This window comes from Perna viridis, chromosome 6, assembly GCF_037379345.1.
Source record: "Perna viridis isolate PV_CMFRI_1.1 ecotype Kerala chromosome 6, ASM3737934v1, whole genome shotgun sequence".
In the NCBI taxonomy this organism is placed as follows: Eukaryota; Metazoa; Mollusca; class Bivalvia; order Mytilida; family Mytilidae; genus Perna; species Perna viridis.
This window is the reverse complement of record NC_142450.1, coordinates 15,048,635-15,073,735: the sequence shown is the minus strand read 5'-3', so window position 1 is coordinate 15,073,735 and position 25,101 is coordinate 15,048,635. Positions and strand designations below refer to the sequence as shown.

General features: G+C 31.2%; 2 protein-coding genes across 8 annotated transcripts; both read right to left on the bottom strand.

The window, feature by feature from the left end:
* Nucleotides 1-1,784: 1,784 nt before the first annotated feature.
* On the bottom strand, nt 1,785-11,930 carry LOC148613800 (uncharacterized). 3 transcript variants are annotated; one of them, XR_015923462.1, is made up of 11 exons: nt 11,809-11,930; nt 8,567-8,702; nt 7,527-7,632; nt 7,017-7,128; nt 6,392-6,489; nt 5,502-5,557; nt 4,613-4,696; nt 3,977-4,058; nt 3,015-3,262; nt 2,173-2,223; nt 1,785-1,895 (listed from the first exon to the last, which is right to left on the bottom strand). XR_015923462.1 is itself a non-coding variant. In XM_088587405.1 (9 exons), exons 1-9 carry the CDS (start codon nt 11,822-11,824, stop codon nt 3,029-3,031), a joined length of 924 nt encoding a protein of 307 aa, XP_088443531.1. In that variant the 5' UTR covers nt 11,825-11,930; the 3' UTR covers nt 2,655-3,028. The 3 variants fall into 3 exon arrangements, 2 of the variants coding, with proteins under 2 accessions (XP_088443531.1, XP_088443532.1); XM_088587405.1 differs by lacking the exons at nt 1,785-1,895; nt 2,173-2,223 and having other exon boundaries at nt 2,655-3,262; XM_088587406.1 differs by lacking the exons at nt 1,785-1,895; nt 2,173-2,223; nt 3,977-4,058 and having other exon boundaries at nt 3,094-3,262.
* LOC148613799 (uncharacterized) lies at nt 10,717-22,803 on the bottom strand. 5 transcript variants are annotated; one of them, XM_088587400.1, is made up of 9 exons: nt 22,592-22,803; nt 21,810-22,214; nt 20,537-20,646; nt 17,142-17,253; nt 16,540-16,637; nt 15,384-15,445; nt 14,874-14,957; nt 14,141-14,222; nt 10,717-13,003 (listed from the first exon to the last, which is right to left on the bottom strand). In XM_088587400.1, the coding sequence occupies exons 2-9, from the start codon at nt 22,132-22,134 to the stop codon at nt 12,773-12,775; spliced, it is 1,104 nt and encodes a 367-aa protein (XP_088443526.1). In that variant the 5' UTR covers nt 22,135-22,214; nt 22,592-22,803; the 3' UTR covers nt 10,717-12,772. The 5 variants fall into 5 exon arrangements, with proteins under 5 accessions (XP_088443526.1, XP_088443525.1, XP_088443529.1 ...); XM_088587399.1 differs by having other exon boundaries at nt 22,617-22,803; XM_088587403.1 differs by having other exon boundaries at nt 21,810-21,956; nt 22,592-22,802.
* Nucleotides 22,804-25,101: the final 2,298 nt, after the last annotated feature.

Here is a 25,101-nt window from a genome sequence, read left to right as displayed (position 1 = left end):
GTTTTGAAATTCAGAATTTGCAACTTTTTCCTTATGTTCGACATTGAACAAAGAAAGTGTATTGGATTTTGTTAACAATAGAGTTGTTGGAATTCATTGGTGTGTAAACATGCCTGGAGGAAATACTAGTAACCTACAACAGAGAAAATCTATTCAATCTGTACTTAGTGCCAAAAGAGAAAAAGACAAAACACCTGCTAAAAGAACTCATGCAGATATATCGACTGATTCAAACACAAGTCTGGATATATCAGGGTTGATTAATTTTCAGAAAGACTTAGATGAAATTAAATTCTCCCTGAGGGATGTAACCATCAAAAGTAATTTAAACGAAGTGCAAAAGATCTGGTTAAAACTGCTGATCTTAAAAATATGGTTACAGGGACAGTGAAACAACTATTAAGTAAGTTTGACTTCATTCTTGAAAAGAAAATGAAAGACAAAGTTACAAAAATTCAGACTGAGATGCAGGAGAAGGTTGATGCTTTATCAATTGAAAATGAACATCTTACAAGAAAGTTGCAACAACTCGAAGCAAATGAAAACCATTTGCAAAAGAAACTGAAAGAAACATCTAAAATTGCAAAGGTTGCAAATGCAAGCAGCAACTACAATGAGCAATACTCGAGGAAAAACAATATCAAAGTTCAAGATTTGGTCAAAATCTTCATCTCTTCGCTTCAGTCATCTCGCCATACCATATACAAAGTCGCTACGATCAGTATAAATGTATTTCGTGACGAAAAGTTTGGTATCAGACGGAATGACGGATAGAGCTACCTTTTTCTTAGAAGCTAGGGATAATAATTTTTAATGGATCTTCCAAAGTACAAGGAGATCATAATCTTATTATCATTATACCTGAAAATTCTCAAACTCTTCATTTCCTACACTATCCAGTGTTGTCTGTTTGGATATTTTGATAAGACATAATAGACATGCAGCTAGAGAAAAAATTATCTCATATTCATGTTGTTTATGACTCTATGAATGTTTATCATATTCATGTTGTTGATGACTCTATGAATGTTTATCATGTTCATGTTGTTTTTGACTCTATGAATGTTTATCATATTCATGTTGTTTTTAACTCTATTAATGTTTATACGATTGGGTTTAATAGATTATTAAAAGAAAACATTTATTCAATACACAAATGTCCATATTAGCATTACATTGTTTCAAAAATTGTAGCACTTGGTTGGTACATTTTTTCGCATCAGTTGTTTTTTTTTCTACAACATAGCATTTAAATTGTATTCCGATTTCCTAATACATCAAAATGGCTCATGGCTCATCAACTTACTTGGTGTTCGCATATAGGTGACGTTTTGTTTTTAATTTGTTTTGCCTCTAATGTGCATGTACAATATAATTGTATTTGTTGCATTTAATTTCACTGATTTAAATGAGATTTTGATCAGAAATAGGATGCAGAAAATCACATTTAGGGGGGAGGGAGGCACCAGGCTTTGCATACCTTAAAACAACAACACAAAAAAAAAAAAAAAAAAAAAAAAAAAAAAAAAAAAAAAACACATCTATTACATGCCATTGGATTAGCACTTACTAACCTCGCGATTTGACATGTTTTTCTTCTCTTTAAGTTTTTTAAGTTGTAATGTGAATAACAAATACAAAGTTCAAGTTGTTCTGACAATAATAATCCAGAAGGTCATGATTGTTTTTTTGTGATTTGATCAGAGCATTGAATGAAAAAAGGCACTAAAATTATCATGATATGGACAATTCAACAATAAATTTCAAAGGATATGTATCATCTGCAGGATATTTCTGAATTCTCCTTCACAATAACACACATACAGGGGAGATAAATCTTATACAAATTGAGGCTGCCAGTAGAACATCTTTCAATTTTCCGAAGCAAAAATCTCCTTTAATGAAAAAAAAATAAGTATATTTTTTTTCATTTAAAGTTTATAATTAAATCACCATATCTGTATTATATGGTGTAATTTTACGGTTGCATTTCTTTGCATATATTATTTGAATTTGAAATGAAATCTAGTGTATTACAGAGAAAATAGAGGTAATTGGTTATCATGAAAATACTGAAATCATGTCAGTTTTTTCTTGATATTATCTATTCAACATTTAAGAAGTCTTCTCAAAATCTAGGATAATGATTTTCCATGATATACGTATGCTTACAGTGAATGGCTCTTAAGTTCAAGAAATGTGGTGCTACAATACTATCTCCTTCTAAAACATCAAGTAACAAAATATATTAGCCACATATTCAGGGTTGTCCCTAGGTCAGATGGGAAAGTAGGGTTTTAGTGAAATCAAGAATAACCAAATATTGCCATGGTAATTGAACAATGACTGATTTGACAAAAAAATATTGTTATTCTGAAATACGATGCTACCTGATTAATTACATTGAATGAATTGTATAGTGCTTAAAGTGGTTTAGGTAATATCAGACAAATTCACCATTAGCCCAGATCGAAAACCAGTATAACCAGAAGAAACGAGGAAGATTGTGCGTTTTTTGAATGGTCATTTTGAGTATCCATTTATCCAACTTCCGTTTTCTTTAGCTTGTTAGCTGTATTTCGAAGGTTGGGCATATATAAATTCATTACACTAACAAATAAAACACATATTAATAGGTTTATTTACTACTCCGAACAACGAAAGTTTGTAGTAAATGTGCAAATATTTATTCCTCAAAATTGTAATTTTCATTTGCTTAGATACGTTTGTGAAATTGATTGACACTATAATAATCAGTCCTGAATAAACTATAAATAATAACATAATACCTTTTAAAAAGGTATTGCATGTGTGAAATGACTGAAGCACATTACAAAATGCATGAGATTAATTTAAATAAGTATAAAATTATTAGAATAATGCATATATTTTATACAAAGAGATATAGTATTTATCAAAATGGTAAACAATTGTTTAGATGAATATTAAATAAACCGACAGAAATGTAGTACAGCTGTAAAATATGAAATAATTTAATAAAATATTGCCCTCACCAATGTCCGATCCATTATTTAGCAATTTCATAATCTGATATGACAGAATTTAGTGGTGATTTGGTAAACACACGGAAGCAGTTCACTGATGTACAACATCCAGTTTCGCCGTTGTTGTCGGTAACATCAATTTCTATGGTTCGACCCTTCGCGTATTTGAAAAGTTGTACAAGAGACGGGAAACTTTTGGATCCGAAATGTAATCTGGCATCGTAGGGTTTTGTAGCTAGTGCTTCTTTTGGGTTACCCTGCAATAAGCATGATTCTAAAGACAAATGATTTTATTTTGGAGGTAAAGCCCCTAGTAATTGGTGGATATTTTGTTCTTTATAGAATGTAATTTTACAATGTTTATACCTAGTTTCTTCTAAAATAATGAGTAATGATTGGTTTTGTATATTGTTTCATCGTGTCGATGTGACCGCTAATTTACCGATTATGACGCAATAGCATGCATATCTAAACTCAACAGGTGTAATCACGCCGCAGTGGAAGAGGGAGTTTTAGCGCGATGTTAAGACTAGATTTAACCAACCATTTCGTTTGAAATGCCTGTACCAAGTCAAGACCATGGCCGTACCACCTACTCCTGTAGTGTAATATCTATTTTACCAGATTTGTTTTGGACTTGATATGATTATAGATCAGAATAGTGTTCAGTAATTTTGTTGTTACCCTTATAAAATTTGAACGTCAAAACTCTGGTTTACTGTTTTACTCGTTAAAATATCAAATTATAAGAAGCTAATTTAATAATAAAACACTAATAAATCAGCCGTCCTTTCATCTGAGCTGACACATTTTAAATGCTACGACGTGTGACTGTTTGACAGGATTTTAAAACATTGATACTGCCATTTATTACACAGACTTTACTTTTTGACTATTCTTCGTTATTATTGCCAGTTTATCAGTTAAGTGATATTTTTATAACCCTTCATTATGAGGTGCACATTACAAACCTCTATTTTTAGATGATGGCAGTGGCTATTGTGTCTGACTGACAGAACGAAATCTCCCTTACCTCCATCCGACCCACTTATTCTGGAAAATATCAAGTTTTGGCGTAAGGCTAAAAAGTTTTCTTCAGGGTTGAATCACAAAATGTTGGGCAGGGGTTAAATGGGACTTCTAGAATAAAGGAGTCCAGGCTTTAATTTGCTCAGATTTTTACAAATTTTACACGAAACTAACAAAATTGTCAATTCGCAGGTGTTAATTTGGAAAATAAGAAGAAACTTGCATGACCCCAAACATACAAAACACTAGAAATTTTGCATTAACATGACGTTTTCAAAAACAATTAGTAAATATTGTTTGAAGAGGGCAACTACATTCTGCTTCATTTTTAAAGGCATGTATTCCTATCCAAAACGAAAGAAGAAGCATAAACATGTTGAATTGATGAAACATCTTTTTATTTAGTTTTGACGAAAAACACTTTGTTTTTTGTAGTTCGAAGAAAGTGTTCAAAATAACAATGTGGAAACCGACATTTATTTTCGTAATTGCATTAATTTATTGTTTTGTACAGCAGTAAAAAATATTTCTATTTTTACAATTCTTCACTTAAAATTATAAGCGTTCAATATACCCACCTCACAAGGAAAGTATTGTCCCGACAATCATCGACTAACAACCATTGCTCTGCCTCATCACGTGACATTTCACCAACAAACCAACTGCAAATAAAATGTAGGAGTCATTTTACCAAACAGCCATTTAAACAATGTCTTGACAGTGTTTGGTTGAGTAAATGTTGATGATACTGACTTACTTATATTTCGCTGAGTACATCCAAACATTCTGCCTTGTTTTTACCTCATATTTTTTCGACTAAAAAGCCGTCAGTAGCAACCGATTTCGTTTTGATACGACGAGTCAAAGGGTAAACTTTAAAAAAAAATGGGGTGATAGTCTGCATGCTGTGTAAAAAAAATGAATTCTGCAAAAATAAAGATTAAAACCCTAAGCGAACATTCAACTGAATAAATCAGAATCCCTGCCACTTATATTTTATATATCATATTTTACATTATTTGCCGATTTGTGCTTATTTCGTCATCTTCCAGACAAAGCAATTTATATTATAATTGGAGTTAAAGGCTATGTTTAAATTTTCAATGTACATTCATATCTTATCAAATATTATCATGGCAAGATATTTTTAATACATTATTATATTTTAATCCATTAAAAAACTTTTATTAATCGTTGAAAAAATGGATGATACAAAATGACCTTCTTCATTATTTTATGACCATAACTACACGTCACAGTAAATACTTTCCTTGTGTTTTCTATGATAGCTGTTTGATAAACGTGTTATGATAAAATCTTGTGTTAGCAAAAATAGACTCGTTCATATTATAATGATAAGCCAAATCGGACTCGCAATAAACGATACAAGTTTACGGTACCGCAATGACTGCTGCAATATTATCTGCGTATTACACAAATACATTACCTTTCCTGTTTAATACTGACCTTACTTTAATCATCTTTTCACTCTCTGTAATGGAAGATTTCATCACCTGATGTAACTGAATAATGAATAAAAAATACAGCCATTGAATGGTATAAACTTTCCACTTACACCATTCACCCCATCACCAATGCCCTTTTGAAAATTTCCTATCCCCATATTACACCCATTGCATTTTTTTTTAATTTACCAGACATCTAAATTATCGAATTAATTTGTTTATTTTTAAATTCATTAACAATTCAACTGTTATTTTTAATTCAATTTGATAATTTTCATATCAATAAATACTTCAAAAACTGATTTTTTCATTCCTCCCATTAAATATTCCCACCCCATCCACTATACCAATCCCCATCACAATTCCCCCAATACCCCATTCCTTATTCACAATGGTTTTCCATGTACAAGTACTGTATCGAATTAAAGAAATAGCTCACATACATTTGACGAACTAAGATCAAACAATCTATCAAAAGTAAGATATGGACGAAAAATGCTTATTCGTCTATTATAAATTGCGCTTAAAAATAAAAAAAAAGTAATCATATTTTTTTAATTCATTTGTTTGAATGTTTAAAAGACTGATTTATCAACACGTACTAATAAAATAACTGAATACTTGACAATTACAATAACAGTAATCCGATTGTTTTATTGAATTGTGCTTCAATTAATAACGATGATGTAAATTTTAAACAAGATTACATAAAACGAGAGTAAGATAATATTAATAATGATGATAAAAATGACAATAATGACGATGAAAATTTGGTAATAATAATATTCATTATTCTGTTAATGGTATGTATGAAATTAATTACATTAGAATTATATTGTTTATTCTGAAACACCGCTAATTTTGTTTCTACTGTAATATCAAATCAAATACCTGATCGATTAATACACAATGATTTCCTTCCGTTCTGATTGGGCCAAATAATCTTGTTAGCCTTGTAAAGTTCGTGAACTTAATGCCAGCAGTTTCATCTGAAAGAAAAAGAATATTTCTGATGTTATTCAAATACTGCCGATCATATTTTTATACAAAAACGTCAATAGAGGCATTACTCAAATGCGTCAAAATCACAATGCATGACCTACACGTGCACACATGAAGTAGAGACAATTTACATGCACAATTAAGCGAACCGAATAAAAAAAAAGATGGCACATAAAAAATTAAAATGAGGTAAAAAAAAAGTAACACCAAAAAAATAAAGCATAAGCAATATGAACTCACGCAAGAAAAAGGATGACATCAGGTGCTAGCATATACTGCTGCGCCAGCGGCACCCGCCATATTGAAAATGAGTTTAATATGATTATAATCTTGCAAGGATTCACATTTATTTAAAATTTTCACTTCAGTTAACTGTAATTTATGAAATCAAGCGAGTCGTGCATTTCTGTCTTTGTTATATGAATCGCGAAAACAAATGAACAAAAACATTCTTTAATGATATTAAAATTCATCAGTAAAAATTGGATATGAAGTTCAGTTAACAATAGAGAACCTTTTGTGTCGATGTCCAGCAGGCGTTTAAGCAAGTTGACGACAGTTTTCTTCCGTAACCCATCTTCGTTTGGAAAGTTGTCTCTCAATCTTTTCATGAAAGTTTCAAAGTACTGTTAAAAGACAAAAAGAAAATTACGTACTTGTATTCATTTGTTGCAAATTTCAAATTAAATTACATTTTTCACAGACGAATTGATATTCAAGATTTATTTCACATTTTGAACAATAATCGTTACAAGATTATTGAAATAGAAAACTCACCTGCTATACACTGACAAATATTTTTTTCTTTCTTATTCGTTTTGAATTTAAGATGGTATAAACCAATTTCATATAAGGATTCGATTTTGTGTCTGTTGAAAGTTTTGATCTCCTTCGCCATTTTATTATCTATTTTACTATCTAATGCAATAACCGAGTGAGTTTCATTTCTCGAAGGAAAAACCAACTCAAATTCCTAAACATCATCATGTATGTGCCTAAATATCCCTATTTTTTTTACATGTACCTTAAAATGACATTTTTCATTTTCAATTGGTCCTTCCTCATTCATCTCTATCCAAAACTGCCTAGTTTCATCGCATTTAGTGTCCTTCATTATACGGCAACAAGAGCTACCTAAGCGATGAAAGAGGATATGAATATAATACTCATGAATGTTGCTAAGATATTGACGTACTTAATGTTTTCCCTTTGTAATTAAAATGGATATTTTAGCATAAGATCGTTTTACCCCATAAGATTTTTTATCAAAATCTTTGTCAATATTATCTTTGACAGAGTTTTTAGAAAATGTAAACCTTCATCTAAAACTTTGACCAAAAATTTAGACTGACAGTATTCTACTTTTAAACTGATTTAGACGGACTTTGATTGAAATTGACTTATCAAAATGAATTTTTTAAATGTTATAAAAATAAATAGCAGTTGCTTAATTAATTTCCTGTTCATAGACATTATCTAGTTAACTTTTTTCGTGTGAACAGCCAGAGTTAACAAAGTTTTCTTTCACGTAAACTTTCATAAAAGAATGGCCAAAAGGTTGTAACGTGTAAATGGGTCTTAAGGTAATTTTTAATATATCAAAATTATTTACACAGAATACTTAATCATAAAAAAACAAGGACGAAATTTTAAGGACAGAAATTAGATTTGTTTCGTTAATTTAACTGCTTTCTGATCGTTAACGACTTGTTTTCAATTTCTATGTTTAAACAAACTTTTTTTCATATCTAATATTGAATTTTATTATGTATTTGTTTTAATTTCTGATTTTGTTAATGTCCTTATTGATTCTTTATTTCCGTCCTTACAATGCCCTTTAAAATAAATAATACTACATCATAAAACAGTCGATGATACGATCATCTTCTGAATTCAAGAGAAAATATCGCAGCGAGCTCAATCCAGCGAGCGCTTATTAAACTTTGTCATTGGAAAGTGTCGATTATCTTAGCACTTAGCTGTAGCCAATGCACAAAATTATTACACATTAGAAACAGCGCTAAATTGACCCAGTTGACGATAAAATATAATAATAGCCTATACTTGCATAATTGTTCTGTTCCACATATCAACCAGCTTGAACTCCTACTCAGATCTGCCATAACAAAGTTCTCACTTGACTGAGTTGACATGAACAAATGTTCAAACTCTAAGGAGGTATTTTTTGACTCCATTTCACCTAATAAGATATCACTTTATGCATGAATTGAAAGTTCCCTGTGAAATATTAAATTGGTGTTAGATTTGGCCTTAGACTGTGTTTGATCGGCTATGGTTTTCTTTGTTCATCAAACGTATTTCTGTTGTAAATAATAATCGATTTGTTTGTCATTTTCTTTCGTCATTAACATGTTCACTCTGTTCACCATTTCCTTAACAAGGACATGACCCCCCCATTCCGGTAATTTCTGGTTTTTCAGTCTTCGTTCTTCAATTAGTTCTGTATTAATAAACCAACAAACCCAAACAATTCAGTTGAGGACGAAGTGAATGTGAAGACATTACTGTGTACCTATGGACCTGTTGACGTACACTAAGACCACAAACTGTTAACCATCTTAACAGTGACCTTCCGCAAAGTCGAACGACGTGGAAATGACGATGTCAAATACATGTGACAAAAATCTGTAAATTTTTTTAACAAGGGCAATTTAGATTTGTTAAAGTTTATCATTCTTTCGCTTATACTTGTTGCTCATGCACTAATTGAAAAAAAGAACTTCCCAATTGTTTTGAAAATGATTTAGGCGAAGTTACGTAGATGGAAAATGTTTCCTAATAAATGTTAATTGTAGTAAGCTATATAGAAATTGTCTTTGCTACATGTAGGTCCGACTTGAAAATTTATGAATGTTTACATTTCAGTGAGATTATTTTCGATGGAACCCTCTTAGATTATTTTAAACTAAAAAGAAAACTACAAATCCACAAAGTAAAAATTAAAAAAAATATGTTTGAAGAAGTATTACAACTACGATTTAATTGCCATAAACTGGCTAAATCACTGTCCGATTTCACTCCTAAATTAAATGCAACTGAAATGTACACAATGTCGTTGCACTGTTCGTTGAAAACCTAAATGGTGAGGGGTCAAATACTTTAATAGTTGTTTGCAGTTTTACAATTATTTAGATGAATAGCCTTTTCATCACTTCAGTATAATTTGTTAATCGAAAAAAGTATATGTGGTTTCTACTGCTTGAAATCTGACAACACTGTCACAACAGGTAGGTAAGATCAATTTTGATCAGCTTGCATGTTCTCACAGTATTATAGTTTTTATATTTTGTCACCTCTTTCCTACAAATACATGCTAGTTGTATGTAGATTTACATAAAATATCTTTACACTTCAAATTTCGTTCTTCAATTATCCTTTTATTTGCTTTGTAGGGTTGTATTTTTTGCCTAGTACACAATGCATTGCGCTGGTTGTAAAGTGTTACTCTGTATAAGTGGTTCAAGACTGCCAAGTACATGTAGTTTTGGTACATTGTTAATAACACCAGCAAAAAAAATCACACATTATTATGTCAATAACCTGCATCCTAATTCCAAGCTATTTTATAAAGACATTTTTTTCCCTATTTATCATACGTGTATCCACCATCTTTACCAGTTTTGGGTTTGTGGACAACACACCCGAAAGTCGTTTGGACTTTTATTAGTTATGCACATTATACCGTTGATTTTGTTCTCCAAATTTAATGTATAGGACCTAACATTGAACATGATATTTCTGTATTTTAAAATCATTATGGCTAATCATAAGATAATAATCACGTAATAAGGCAACATGCTATTTAATGATAATTAATAATAAAATTATTTCAACCATCAGCAACTAGGGCTTCTAGATGACTTACTCTTTGTATGTGTGAAAGATAACTACACCACATTTGTTGCTTGATATATTACTGCTCTAGTATTTTAAAGAGTACATGTCATTGGTTTTGACCAACTTGTCCCCTGCATGTGCCTTGTGTTCCTCCAATTTATTTCTTTTCATGGGGGTATTGAACCAGTTCGGTCCTGCTTAGGTTGGCATGTTTATGTTTTTTATAATTTTCAAAACTTAAAATTATTCTTTAGGAATAGAAAAGTTGAATGAGTTGTAAACCGATGTCAGAATATATTAAATAATTTGATTCACGAAAAGTTACCTGTTTAACATGTAATAATGATAAAACCCACTATAATAGGCTTATTTATTCATAAATATTTCCTGTTACATGCTCAAAAACGTAACCCTAAGGCGTGCCATGCATATGATTTTTAATAACATATGTTATACCCCTTCTCACATAATATATATGAAAAGTATAACCATTAGCTAATATTTTGTTTCAGGAAAAAATGTTTAGCAGTTGAACATTTTCAATATGGCAAATTACAAATAACAAAAGGAAGAAACATATACCCATTATTACAAATATTTATATGTGTCAATTATCTACATGGAGTTTGACTTAACAAAACTGAATGACTTTGAATCACCAAGGACACTGAATGACCTGATGGAAACATGTAAATGATATTATACAGTACTTGAATATGAAGTTGATCTGCACTCTGTACAATAAAGTAATATGTCAAAAAATTGGAGAATTTTAATTTTCAATGTTTAGAATTTTCTTCATCACTGTCTTAGTAACATGAAGTAAGTATTTACAAAACAATGAAAATATATTTGTACCATATATATTTCCCATCATTACAAAGAAAGGCAACAATAAATCTGTGGATAGATTAGAGTGCAGCTCTTGTGAATGGTACGAGTTTCCCATTTACACAATATCACCCTGAAAATCCGGGATAAATTTCTCTTTGTATTCTTTTTCATGATTATACAATGCTTTTTGAAATATTTTTGACTAGTCATAAGTCATTCAAATTATTATGGACCATTGAACTGCATATCAATAATAATAATAATAAAAAAAGAAAAGAAAAAACCAAAAAACAATAAAAAAAAACAAAACAAAACGAAACAAACAACCAAATAAACAAACAAAAATAAAACAAAAGAAAACAAATAAAAATGATATAGATATTAAATAACAAAAAAAAAAAAAAAAGAGATATAAATATAAAACAAACAAACAAAAAAAAACCCAAACCAAACAAAACAAAACCAAAAAAAAAAAACAAGACAAAACAATTCACCAACAAAAAACCAAAACAAAACAATAAGAAAAGATCAGAAAAAAGTAAACCAATTGATATCAGACTTAAATAATAAGACATACATGCATGAAAAAAAAATCTTCGTAAATCGATATATACCTTTTGCAATACACATTCCAAGGCCTGTTCTTTATCCACATTTCAATATAAAAATATAGGAAGTAGATATAGTTAAAGTACCATATGTTACTTAAATGAACCATCAACTTACCTGTTTAGATCTTAAAAGATATTATGAAAATGAGAGCATGAATAGGATGTCAATTTGATGGAAAATACCGAAGTGTTGAGATCTTATTTCCTCAATATGAACTACAAAGCACGTGAACAAACTTTAAATTGACTTTAAACAAGGTATTTTTTGCTGACCTTCCTAAAGACAGATAAGGGTCAATTCAATGAACAATCGAATCATGCAATTTTCTCCATCTCATTATGTTTTCAAAAGGGGAAAAAATAAAGATAACTGAGGTAATATTCGAGAAACTTTATATGCTACACTTCATTTATTTCAAACCACAAAAACTTAGGCAACCGAGATTCCCAATATTACAAAAAAAACTGTCAAAATGTTTTCTTAATACCGATGTAGACAAGTTTTTCCTGAAAGAAAGAAAAACAAATTGAAAAAAAGTTCATTTGATTTTCCAATTTCAAAATCTGTTGATTATTACTAGCCAAAAAAAGGTAGAAAAGAACTTTTTTGTTTTTTATTTAATTCTATGGTTAATTAAAAAAATATCCGCATCATATCTTTATCACAAGAGATATAGAGACATGTATTGTGACAACAGAAACATATTGCAAAAATATATCCCATACTTAGCATACATTTCGTTGAAGATATATTTTGTGCAGGTTATGTTCCCTTTTTTTAGTTTGCAAATTTGACATTATATTTTCAACACCTTACAGTTATAAGTATGCATCACTAGAACTTTTTATTTACCGCAATGTCATTCTATAAATATAGTTTGTATCACAGTGAAAAAAATGTGGGCTGCAATCCTTTTGATATTTATTTGTATATGTGAAAATGTTTTTCATTGAGAAAGAAATGATGTTAGCATTTCGCCTTCTCATACCCAGACATAACAGAGTTAAGCGGTGACTTTGGATATACCCGTAGACACGTGACGGATTTACATTCTTCTAATTCATTTTCATAATCCAAGTCAATGGTTCTCATGTTCACAATATATTCCACTACATCCGGCAAGGAAGCAAATTCGTTTCCGTTAAAATTAAGATGAGCGTGATAAGGTGTTTCGGCTACTGCTTGTTGTGGGTTTCCCTGAAAAAGGCAGATTAGACAATATTTTGAATAGCACAAAGATTTATCGTTAAGTTCAAATATACAGAAAAAACTTATTCCTCCTGAAGTTAGTGCCTTTTCTCTGCCCTATTATTGAGAAAACAAAGCAAAACGAAACAAAAAAGAAACAATTCAAAAGTATACAAAAACAATAAAAAAAAAGAGACAAAACAATACAATTAAAAAAAAAAACAAACAAAACAAAAAATCTCCCAAACCCACAAAAACAACAACCCCTTCCCCCACAAACACCAATAAACACCAATCCTTGACAAAAACTTGTTGACACACACAGTGAATAAACGAAAGAAAAAATTCTGGCAAAAACCCTTACAATATATGTGAATTGTAGTATGAAATAATATACACAAAATAAATGTATGCAAAAATATATTTTTTTTCAACTTTTTTTTATCTAATCATAGCACACTTCAACATAAAATAACTTCATTGTTGTATCTATTCTATATCTTGACTTTTTTTTTTATCATAAACTCGTAGATCGTTACGGTGTATTCATTTAATTTGTTCAACGTGTCATAGTTTTTCTTTCCTCTTTCGTCTACTTCGGACTTTTTATGAGCAACTCGGCGGGTGTTTCTAGAACTGTAGAGGACGCTTACCCTACCGGTGCAGATGGTCAGTGCTGCCAGTTTTTAGTGGATTCCGAGTTGCTCATTTACTTGTGTTGCTTTGTACGTATCATTTTGAGATTTTTTTATTGTGTGTTGAATGTGTCTGTTTTCCATTTCTGGGATTTGCCCCTTGATATCATTTTTTTTATTTCCGCTAAAATCTTTGTTCCCTTGATTACTCTCTCAATCATTGTCGATAAAACTATACCGGAAATACAAAATAATTAAAAATATTAGATATTTATTAATTACCAGTCGATACAGGACTCACTAAAAAGAAGACTAAATGACTGGTAAAGTTAACATATTTTTTACGCTGTTGCCAACGTATTTTGCAAGTTCTGTAAATATTTCCGCACGTACAAACTAAATTTGCTTGGTGTTCGGAATCATTTTCACTTATATTATTATTTTTCGCACATTTTATACACCGAAAAATGTCAACCACAAAAACATCGTTACATCAATATGTTTATAGTACCCGTATCTTTAGGTGATGGCAGTGACCATTGTGTCTCACAGAAAGAGCAAAATCTCCCTCTCCACCATCGGTTCCACTGATTCTAGAAAACAAGTCTGTGAGTATTAAATGTAATCGAAGGAAGAAACAGTGTTTATGAAGAGCAGCACTAAATGAACGAAACCAGCAAATCTATAATTTCAATGAGTTGTCGAGTTTATTCATAAATAATATTGTGTTTTTCAAATTACTCTTCCTAAATCAGGTTTATTTTAGTAAAATCAAAATATACCACTCATATTAGTATTTCAAATTAAAGTATGTTGTACCGATGTTCATTAAAAATTATTATACCACGCACGTTTTAAATAACAACCGTTCAAAGCAAATGATAAAAAAGGGTTAACAAATAAATTCGACGTAACAACAGATACTGGATTTACCGGCATTATATCAACTGAACTATTTCAAAATAGTCTTATCCTTTTGTATGAATTTGTAAATTTCAAGTGTAAAGTGTTTAGTTCAAAAAGTAATATATGTCTCTGTAAATTGTTACATTTTACATGTTTAACTTAAACTTTGCACTAAAACGTATTTGTTACTGACATTTTGACTCAATTTATATATATATACATTATTACAAATGATGGCATGTTTGACTAAGATAATGCAACTTATTTTAATGACAACAAGAAAAGAATAATAGCCCAGGTTTGCTTCAATCAATGTGCATATAAACGTTTAGGCCTACCTTACTAGGTAAGTGCTGTCTCTGCAATCATCAGCCAACAAAAGTTGCTCGGATTCAAAACGAGACATTTCACCCACAAACCAACTAAAAACAAGACCAATAGTACAAATGACTTGCATGGTTCAGAAGGGTTTCCTCTAATCAAGTCATTTTATGTGTTAATTTAAATTTCATTTTGATGCTCAAGTTGTTCTTTATCAGTAAAACTAATTCACTTACTTTCTAAATGAACTCATTACTCATGAGTTTTATGAGCCTAAATATAAAAAAAACATAAATCGAAAAGAGTATCACTACTTCTCCATTTCATTACACTTCTTCCATGCATTTTTTTTCTTTCTTTGGTAGTTTCAAAGTACATGTACATTTCTTGAATCTACATGATTCAAAGATTAAATTTAAGAACATCAGTTTGCATTTTAATATGAACTATAAGTTTAATATCATGATATATTATTAAGCACAAAAAGCCATCGAACAAAAAAACTTATCTAACATGACGAAACCTACCTCGCCTTTATATTTTTCTGACTATCTATTTTCTTAGATGACCTTTTGATCAATTGATAAAGCTAAAATAGAGTGCATCTTATAATTTTTTTTTGTATTTTGTATTGTTTTGTAGCGGGCGCGTTTGTAATATAGTGATTACTTAACAAAAAGCGTTATCCGCCTACACAAACTGATACACAAAAAGTATTGATTCATTCACTGCAGCGCAAATGTGAATATTTTTTTTAAATCAAGGAAGACACCAATTATATTGAATTAAAGAAAGTGTTTGTAATTTATAAGTAATTAAAAAAGTAAAACATGCGCACTTTCAGTTATACTGTAACACAAGGCTCCTTTTCGCCCTAAAGTATTCAATGATTAAAGCACGCAATGTTATACATCAACCAGGATTAATCTATTCTTTATATCTAAGCTAATTTTAGAAATGCAGAAAAGAGAAAATTTCACATCACTCGACAGATATTCTAATTTATTATATAGCAATATATTTTCTCAAAAGAAAACAAGGTTAAGTTAACGTGCAATAATTTTCTTCATAGCACTAATTGCAGTGTAGTTTCAAAACCCTGATATCATTAACTAATTAAACACAAATGAAATACGTTTGAAGTATCTGCTGCACAATTAAAGGATTATTGCATGAATATTAGAAAATATTATCCCTCGTGCAATATATATTACTCTTATATACAATTTATATTGTGCAATATAGTTTACTGAGGACAATATTTGAAAAGAAATCATGCTATTTCCTTATATTATATATTTAGATTAAAATATAACTTTTGTATATGAATTATAAGTGTTTGATTAACCCTATATCGTCTACCCTATATCACATACACTATATCACACCTCTAGACCTATATCACACACCCTATCACACCCCTTAACCTATGTCGCATACCTCAAATCGCACCTCTTCACAGACCATACTTGAAGTATGGTTAATATATATGATATAATGAACATGACATGTTAAAATATGTATCACATGCTGTAACAACCTTTAGCACCCCGTAGGTCCGTGGCCCTTTGGGTGATATAGGAGTCTCAGGTTGATACAGCATGCGATACAGATTTTGACATGTGATATTCAGTATAAAACATTATTATATAAACAAAAATTAAAAAATCCTACGGTACAAACCTGCTTGATAAGAACACATGAATTGTTTTCTGCTTTAATAGGCCCAAACAACTGTGTCAGTCTTATTACATTTGTCAGCTTAACTCCTGCAGTAACATCTATAAATAATAATTTCGGAAATTAAAAAAAAAAAAAAAATTAAAAATCACTCGAGTTATAAAGTCATTTCAAACAAAAAATACTCAAGAAATCGACGCATAAAAAGCAAAAAAGTTAACTCTACTATTCATTTTGCTCATATTGTTCAAGTTTTTATGCATTTTAACTTATTTTACAGTTGCTATCAAAGAATTCTTCAAGAAACAAACTTGCAAACTTCAATAGTTTTCTAGTGGTTGTAAATCATAAGATATAATTTTCACTTTATGTGTCCAGGATTTTGACAGCTTAAATCTCGAAAGTAAGCATTATAGCGCGCCAAAAAAGGAAAATAACTGATACCTTGTTGAGACGTAAAAACATTATCAGCAATGTTACCTTTTAATCACTGAAACGTTGCAATAAGAAAATGTTGATATTTTGTAATATCACAAAGGTAACCTTAACAGGAAGTGAGAAAAAGTAAAAAAATATGCTGAGGAGTTAGTTATTAATTTAGCTACCTTTTAAATGAACACAAAGCAGACATTTGAGCAAATTGATCGTTTCTTTACTGCTTAAACCCGCTTCTTCAGGAAATGTGTCTTTCAGTTTTTCTAGAAACTTCGTGAAGAACTAAAAGAAAAAAAAATCCTAAAATAAACTCACAATCTAAAAACGCTAGGACATAATATTAAAAAAAGCTAGAAAAATGTGAGTAATGTTCACCAACTCGAAACCTCAATCCTCCATTTGATAACATGCACGTTTGGACCCCCATATTGATTCTAAATCTAGAATAATTGATGCATAATGGGAACATGTAATAGCGATTCTGTGAAAGAGTAATTAGGAAAACCAATATTCTAGCGGAAATTAAAGGAATGTAATCAAGGGACAAAGACAACACATGAAAAACAGACACACACAACAAAAATATAAAAAAAAATCTAAAATAATACGCAACAAGCAACAAGCGTAGGTGAGCAACTCGGACTCAACTAAAAACTGGGAGCATGGACCAGGCGCAGTGGTAGGGTAACAGTCCACTGCTTTTCTAGGAACAACCGACGAACTGCTCAAAGTCAAGTCCGGGGTAGACGAAAGAGGAAAGGAAAACTATGACACGTTGAAAAAATCGATTCTCATGGTGCAGATACATCGTAACGATCCACGAGTTCACGATGACGACCGTAAAACTTCTGTTGCAATGACTTCAATCCTGGAGCAAGATTACCCTGTTCCAGAAGATTTATTGAAAGACGTCTAGCGCGGTACAAAACGTCTGCATAGTTACGGCAAGCTCTGGCATAACGCATGGGTTGTGATACGAAAACTCCATCTACCCAAAAGCACTGGAGATAAAGGATACTACAGACACCGTGAAGTCAGCCTAATATCAGCCAGATATCAATGGTAAAGGAAAACTATTGACCAACAAATGTGATGACTTTTCATTTCAAATTGTCAATTTTCCTTTCATCTGTGGCAACATCCCTTCAGCACCTGCGTATGGAGTGTTCATATCACAATTTATACGTTATTCCAGAGCTTGCCGAAACTACGCAGACTTTTTGTATCGCTAGAACTCTAACAAATAGGCCTCTGGAACAGGGTAATATTGCTACAAGATTGCAGTCATCACTACAGAAGTTTTATGGTCGTCATCATGAACTCTTGGATCGTTATGGTGTATACATCTGCATCATGAAAACTGATTTATTCAACGAGTCATAGTTTTTTTTATAGAAAAGCAGAGGACGCTTATCCTACAGGTGCACCTGGTCCATGCTCCCAGTTTTTAGTGGAGTCCGAGTTGCTCATTTGTTTTTGTATGTATGATGTTAGTTACTTTATGTTCTCTGTTGTGTATGAATGTTTTCCATGTCTGGTCCTTGTCCCTGGATTACATTCTTTTGATTACAGCTATAACCTTGGTTCCCTTGATTACTCTTTGGCGAGTGTTGTGGCAGTACGTGTCTTACTAGTGCCATTATTTTCTACGTCTACTTCTGGTAATAAACATAGGATTAAATGTGTTTTGCAGATAAAGGCAAACATATTTTGGGTTTTGTCTGCTGGTACTACAACATAATTGTCAAGTATAGTAGACAATCTTTCTGCTACACCAGGGTCTATGAAAACAGATGTAGCATTGACAATTATTGACCTTTTTAAAACTCATACGTTTCAACATTAAAGACCCCACAGTATTTGTCCACTGACAGTGAATCAATGTTTTCTTCTTCTCGTTTTTGCCATTTTTCCATAATCCTGCATAGCACCCATAAGAACTTTAATGTTAGAATTAAATTTATGGAGCCTCGTTCACGGTACATGGGTACTTTAGTAAGGACCTAACGGAGAAATTCGTTTTTTTATGATTTTTTATCTCCCGTAATGACGTGAACAGAAGGACCATATTTGAATGGAGAGTTTTTGGAAAAACAGTTAAGAAGTTTAGATTGAAGTCCTCAATCTCGAGGTTCTGCAACAGCTTTTTATAATTGAACATTTTGGATGCAATATTTGAAGTAAAGAAATACGAAATGATCGATATTGATTTGTCATTGAAAACCGGGGAATTTTTGTTCGTGACTTTTTGTGACGGGGGATGTTAGTCAAATTAATTGTATCTATACCTTTGTTAACAAACGGTAGTGGAAAAAAATGATCGTTTTTCGTCAGTTTCATTAAATGCCTTTCAGTGGTATAGAAGAAGTAACGGATAAGAGATGAGTTAATAATGTATTTGGATGAAAATGTAAACCAGCATGTGCATAATGGGGATAAAGATATTGTGAATGCTTCATTCAATTCCAATTGATGTATAGGAGTAGTAAGAATAAGAGATGAGTCCCCCTATGTCCCCAAATTAATGCACAAATGACACAATCCATGCTTTGATATGTGAAACCCCCACATTGATTCGGATAAAAACCTAAAATAGAAGGTACACATGTTAACAGTTCATTTTATTCCATTCATTGGTACAGGGGAGGGAACGGATAACAGATGGGTCCCTGTATAACGGAAGTACGGACACCTTGATCACTATATAGCATCCACTTTGCACGTGGTTGTATAAAATTTCAAATTATCAAAAAAAGTTAGCCTTTATAAAAAGAATCAATCGTTTTGGTAGCTCCAAAAGAGTTTCTGATGTTCTCCGATTTTCGTTTAAATATTATGGACTTCACCTCCGCATAAAAAATACCATTCTCTATCCCATCTGTTTACATGGTTTAGTTTGCACTATACAGATGCAATTGAGATGCACTGTTTCGTACAAAAAGTTGACCCGGTCTAATTTAGTAAAATTTAAAAATAAATGGTTAAACTTGGTTGAAATACTAATTGTGGGTAATAAAGCATCGGTACATTAATAAATGCATTACTTGTGAAGATAAAGACGGGTAAGATGCATATTTAAATCTATCAGGAAATATTAAGGTCCCTACCGCAGTAAGTTCTCTCTTCTGTTCTAGATGGCTGTTTTTTATGCAAATTTTTGCACGAATTTTAAGAATTAAAATCAAGAAAAAATGTGCAGAAAAATATACACACATTTCTTTTTATTTTTTTTTCACAACAGTAGCATGCCAGCTTGCTTTTCCTTGCAGTTTTAAATTGCCTGATATGTTGGAAAACCTGCCTTGTGACAATTAAGTTTAGGTAGGCACCAAAATTTAGTCATTAAAACTGATATTATTTTCCCATTATGTAACCATAGGTACAGATTTTTATTACAAACTATAAGAAAATATGAATAATTTTCATGGATCTCCATAATGTCAGCATTTGAAAAATATATACTTTTTACAATGAAAAAAATGTTGGATTTGCTTGTTTGAGTGTCACAAAATGTCATAACATTATCTGTAGGGGATATCTATAGAGTACCCTTAAATACACAAACCTTGAGATGACATTTCTGATTTTCATCGGGGCCCGCTTCATCAATATCTTTCCAAAACTGCTTGGTAAGGTCACATTTCATCGATTGAAAAAGTATACTACAAGCATCACCTAAAATGAAATTAAGTTATATTTTAGTTAATTTTTGATGAAAAGTAATAGAATTATAAAGTAAAACGGAAAATGCTTTTGAGGCTTTAGCTACACTGAGATTGTCGAGTAGATTATTGAGCCTTAATTGCCGGGTAGACGATGGACATGCATGGCGTATACTTCTGCGAGGTATAGGGCCAGGGATAGAACAAACGAGTTTTCCTGACTTAAGTTTACATTGGGCATACACAAAGACAAAACAGTTAAGACATAGTGTTCTAAACGATTTAAAAATTCAAAGACCTCAAGTGTTATAATGACTCTACTACATAGGTAATATTGGGCTTTTACAATGCAAATAAATCCCAATTTGAGTAGCTCACATGGATTTCATTAGTATGTGAAAGCTGATAAAACATTTTATCATTTAACGCAAAAAACAACCTGAGGTAAAATGAAACCAATTATCGTATTTAATCTTTCTATTTGAATTTCTCTTAACATCTCCTCACGTTAAGATAAAATGTATATATATATCGGAATTTTGTGACGCGTCATAGTAATTTTTCATATATTTCGTTAATTTTCCTGATATTTAAGTACTTCTCTGTCTCAGTATCAGGCAAGATGTGCATTGGGTGTGGCACATAAAGGAAAAACGCAGAGATTCAATTGCATTGTCCAAGTCTTTATCCTTTATAGCCTCCAGAAATAACCCCAAAAGTGTTTGTAAAGTTTCTTTTTTAAGTTAAAGATTGGTCAAGTTTAGTTGAAATGCACTATGCCAAAATAGCGGGAAAAATGTCCGTACTTCCGCCCTATATACTCAGTAAAAATATCTACCCCACTGAATTTCAGGATAAATTTGAATAACTTTTCGGTTGTTTTCTAGCTGTATTAAAAGTATTTGAGGTAAATTAAAAAAAAATCCAAATTAAGAAAAATAAGTGCCAACCTAACCTGATTTTTACACAGAACGGTACCTAATTGAGATGTACTGCAGATATCTCACGTATACAACTAATACATTTATCACATTGTTTGTAAAGCCATTATACTAAAAAACTATTGTTTGTACTATTGTCTAGTTATGAATAAGTCTTAAACATTGTGTAACTTTAGACACAATTTTGTGATATTAAAGCATTGTAAACAGTTTAACTAAATTATACTTGACTAACACGATTTCTCAGTTGTACAAAAACTAGGACTCCATTCTAAGTCATTAAAACTGCTGATTGTTGATCCAGAAGACATCAGTATATGTTGAATTTCAATATCTTTATCTTTGTCATTAGTTTCTATTTCCATTCCTGTATTTTCACAATCTGAAAGTTCAGAAATTATTCTCTGATGAGGTCTTGGGGCATTGGATGAATCTGACAGTGGCTGAGGTTGGCCATAAAAGATACTAGAATCTTCTCTTGTGTCTTTTCGTGACTTTTGAAATTGATTTTGTTGGTTATTGTTATCTTTTTGATCCTCTGAAGTATCGGACTGATCCATTTTGTTCAACAAAAATGACTACTTTCACATTAGCGGTATACGTTGCTTTCGTTTCCCGTTTGATCAAAGGTCAATTTAAGCTGCAAAAATATTGTATATAATTCAACAGGACACAAAACTGAACAACCTCTTACCATTTGTAAGAAGTCTTTGTTATTTCAAAGTCATTGGTATAGTTTCAAATCGATAATTCAATTTCATTTATCAATTTCGAAAACAATCGTGTAAACCAATCGCCGACAAAAACGAAAGTCACTCAATTCATTGAACGTTTATTATTACGTGGTTTTCTACGATATGTAAAAACTTGATAATCATTCTTAATCTGACAGTTATCTTGTGTGTTTTTTTAAAATAATGATCTTTAACTTCTAAATGAATAAGAGTGATTTTCGAAAATATATGTGTAGGTGTGTATTTTTATGCTACTATGTCACCGATGTTATAGAGTACTTACATACAGTATCGTTAGAATAATTTACCTCTTTTTAAAACTAGGTATTAGTGCCATTGTAAACTGAAACTGAAAAGACACACGGAGAAACCCATCTTATTAATATTTACTTCCCCAATGAGGAATAAAATAATCCATGTTATGAAACTAACCAAATCATCTGAACAAATAAATGTGATTATTTTCTCATGGTACAAAACTTGAATAAGGAAGTAATATGATGATATGATACACAAACTGAAAAAAAATGTACGATAAATTTGTCATTTCAATGATGTGTTAAATCTGTAAAGGGAAAAGTTTTAAAAAAGTCCGCAGCCGAGTCATACACAGACTTTAAAATAGGCGGTCACTGCTTCACCTCGTAGGTAGTTAGAGGATAGAGCAACGACTGGTTAGCTTGAGTCAGAACAATGTGTAAGAGAAAAAAATGACATTAAGTAGTACTCCAGCTAAGAATCATGCAAAATGTGATTCATGGACGATAAGCCTATATAATTTTATTTTTGATATTTTGTTTGTTGAATTGCCATAGTAAACAGAAATCAACATTTTCATATAATGCATGTTCTTAAAAGATAAAAATTATATGGGATGCACTGTCTATTTCAAAATTAAAAAATCAAATACAAATGATTCTATTATATTTTTGATGTTGATTATCTTCTTACGGCAGGCAGATTTAAATGAATAAGTACACATTTCATAATGTAGACCCATAAAGCAACAAAAAAAAAAAAAAAAACAAAAACAAAAAAACAAAAAAAAACAAAAAAAAACAAAAAAAAAACAAAAAAAAAAAAAACAAAAAAAAATATGCCCTTTATGAGGTGTATCACATTTTACAGAATTTGCATGATTCTTACAAAGACTACTACTTAATAACTGCGGGGTGTTGTTTCTGTTAGCTAGAACAGTAAAGATCCGACTCGTGAGTGGTACAAGTACAATAGAGTCCATTCTATTAGTTAATCGTTCTCTTTCTGAAATGCATAAAAATCTATAATCAATCTGTCAATCAATAATGAAAAAAACTTTGTCGGAACAGTTCTGTCAAACTTCTTGATTTCTTTTTTTTTTGGAAATTCCCGTGTTCTAAATGTAGTAGGGTTGGGGCACTAGGCCAAACAAAAATCAAGTGCTCACTACACGTATAACTACATTTATTTGTTCCAGCACTTTCTGTCAATTTCGGACATACAGGAAATAAAAAACACCCTGGTATATAATAATGACAATAAGCTACATATATGGAAAGTGTACACAATAATAAATAATAACACATAAAAGTACTCACACCTTAAAGCGCATAGCAGAGTTCGCTTACAACAACCGGGCACTGCATTTAAAAAGAAAATAACTATTTGCGTCTTGTAAGTAGTGCATGTATCTACATTGCAAAATGAATATAGTACGTTTTGCTAACTTTACGCTGATTCTCAGAAATACAGATAAAGTACTAAATCAATTATGAACTGTCCCAGAATTCACATTATACGAATTGCTTATATAATTACGCAGTTCAAAATATTAAAATTATTATTTTCTGAAAAGGAAGGGAATGACACTATCACGTTTGTCTGTGTGTTATTTTGAATCATGCAAATAAACAAAAAATACGCCAAAATAAAATAAAATACGAAGTATGTACCGTTTTTTATTGAATGTGAACGGAGAACGAATTGATCAAAATTAAATATGTCCTGGTAAGAATCATGCAAATTATGTGATATGTGATACATCACCCCTAAAAGGCTATTTATTTTTATTTTTGTTTTTAAGTTGCTTTACAAGTCGATACGATGAAATGCATGATTATTCATCCAAAACTCTCTGCTCTTAGAAGATAATCTACATTGAAAATCCAACAGTTTCTATCGTGTTTTATTGTCATTCATTTTGAATTGTACAGTTTCTTATTAACATTTTTCTTTCCTAAGAAGGGGTGTGATGAACAGTCAAATGTTGATTTTTGTTTACCGAAAATAATATCAAAAAGAAATATATGTACTTTCCAAACATAAATCATATTTTGTAGGATTCTGATCTGGTGTGCTACTTGCAGACTTTGTCGTTAACCATTAGAAAAATAGCAATATACGGAAAATGGGTTTGAAAATCACCGTCTGCATTTTATGTGAGATCACCGAGTTTGTCACTATAATGCTAAATCGTCTATTTTGCATTATAGCTGGATATCAGTCATTTCATGACGACGTTTTTGCACTAAAACAAAAGGGAACATGAGATTGATAGGAATTAATCAATACATATATCATTTGCTTTAAACTGTTAAATTCAAAAACTCACCAAGAGACGATAATCTTGGTTCAATCATTTTTCCTCACGGATCTCCTTTGGAATTTTACTATATGATAATTTGTTAGCAACGTTCAGTACCCCGTGCGTCGGTAATAATGGAGGTAAAGTGCCATCCTGGTTTTGTGGCTTTCTCCATATTTTTGGGTTTTATATATTTACTTGAAATTATAGGATTTCCTTCTACATACTGG

What these genes read in the sequence shown, in the direction of transcription:
- LOC148613800 (XM_088587405.1), bottom strand. An exon ending in GCTGGACATCGACACAAAAG is followed by an intron (nt 6,490 to 7,016) that starts GTTCTCTATTGT and finishes TTTTTCTTTCAG; the next exon opens with ATGAAACTGCTGGCATTAAG. An exon ending in GAAAAGATGATTAAAGTAAG is followed by an intron (nt 4,697 to 5,501) that starts GTCAGTATTAAA and finishes TTTTATTTGCAG; the next exon opens with TTGGTTTGTTGGTGAAATGT.
- LOC148613799 (XM_088587400.1), bottom strand. Translation starts at nt 22,134, where the DNA reads ATGGATCAGTCCGATACTTCAGAGGATCAAAAAGATAACAATAACCAA. An exon ending in TTGTACAACTGAGAAATCGT is followed by an intron (nt 20,647 to 21,809) that starts GTTAGTCAAGTA and finishes ATTTCATTTTAG; the next exon opens with GTGATGCTTGTAGTATACTT. An exon ending in CATGTGTTCTTATCAAGCAG is followed by an intron (nt 15,446 to 16,539) that starts GTTTGTACCGTA and finishes ACTCTATTTTAG; the next exon opens with CTTTATCAATTGATCAAAAG.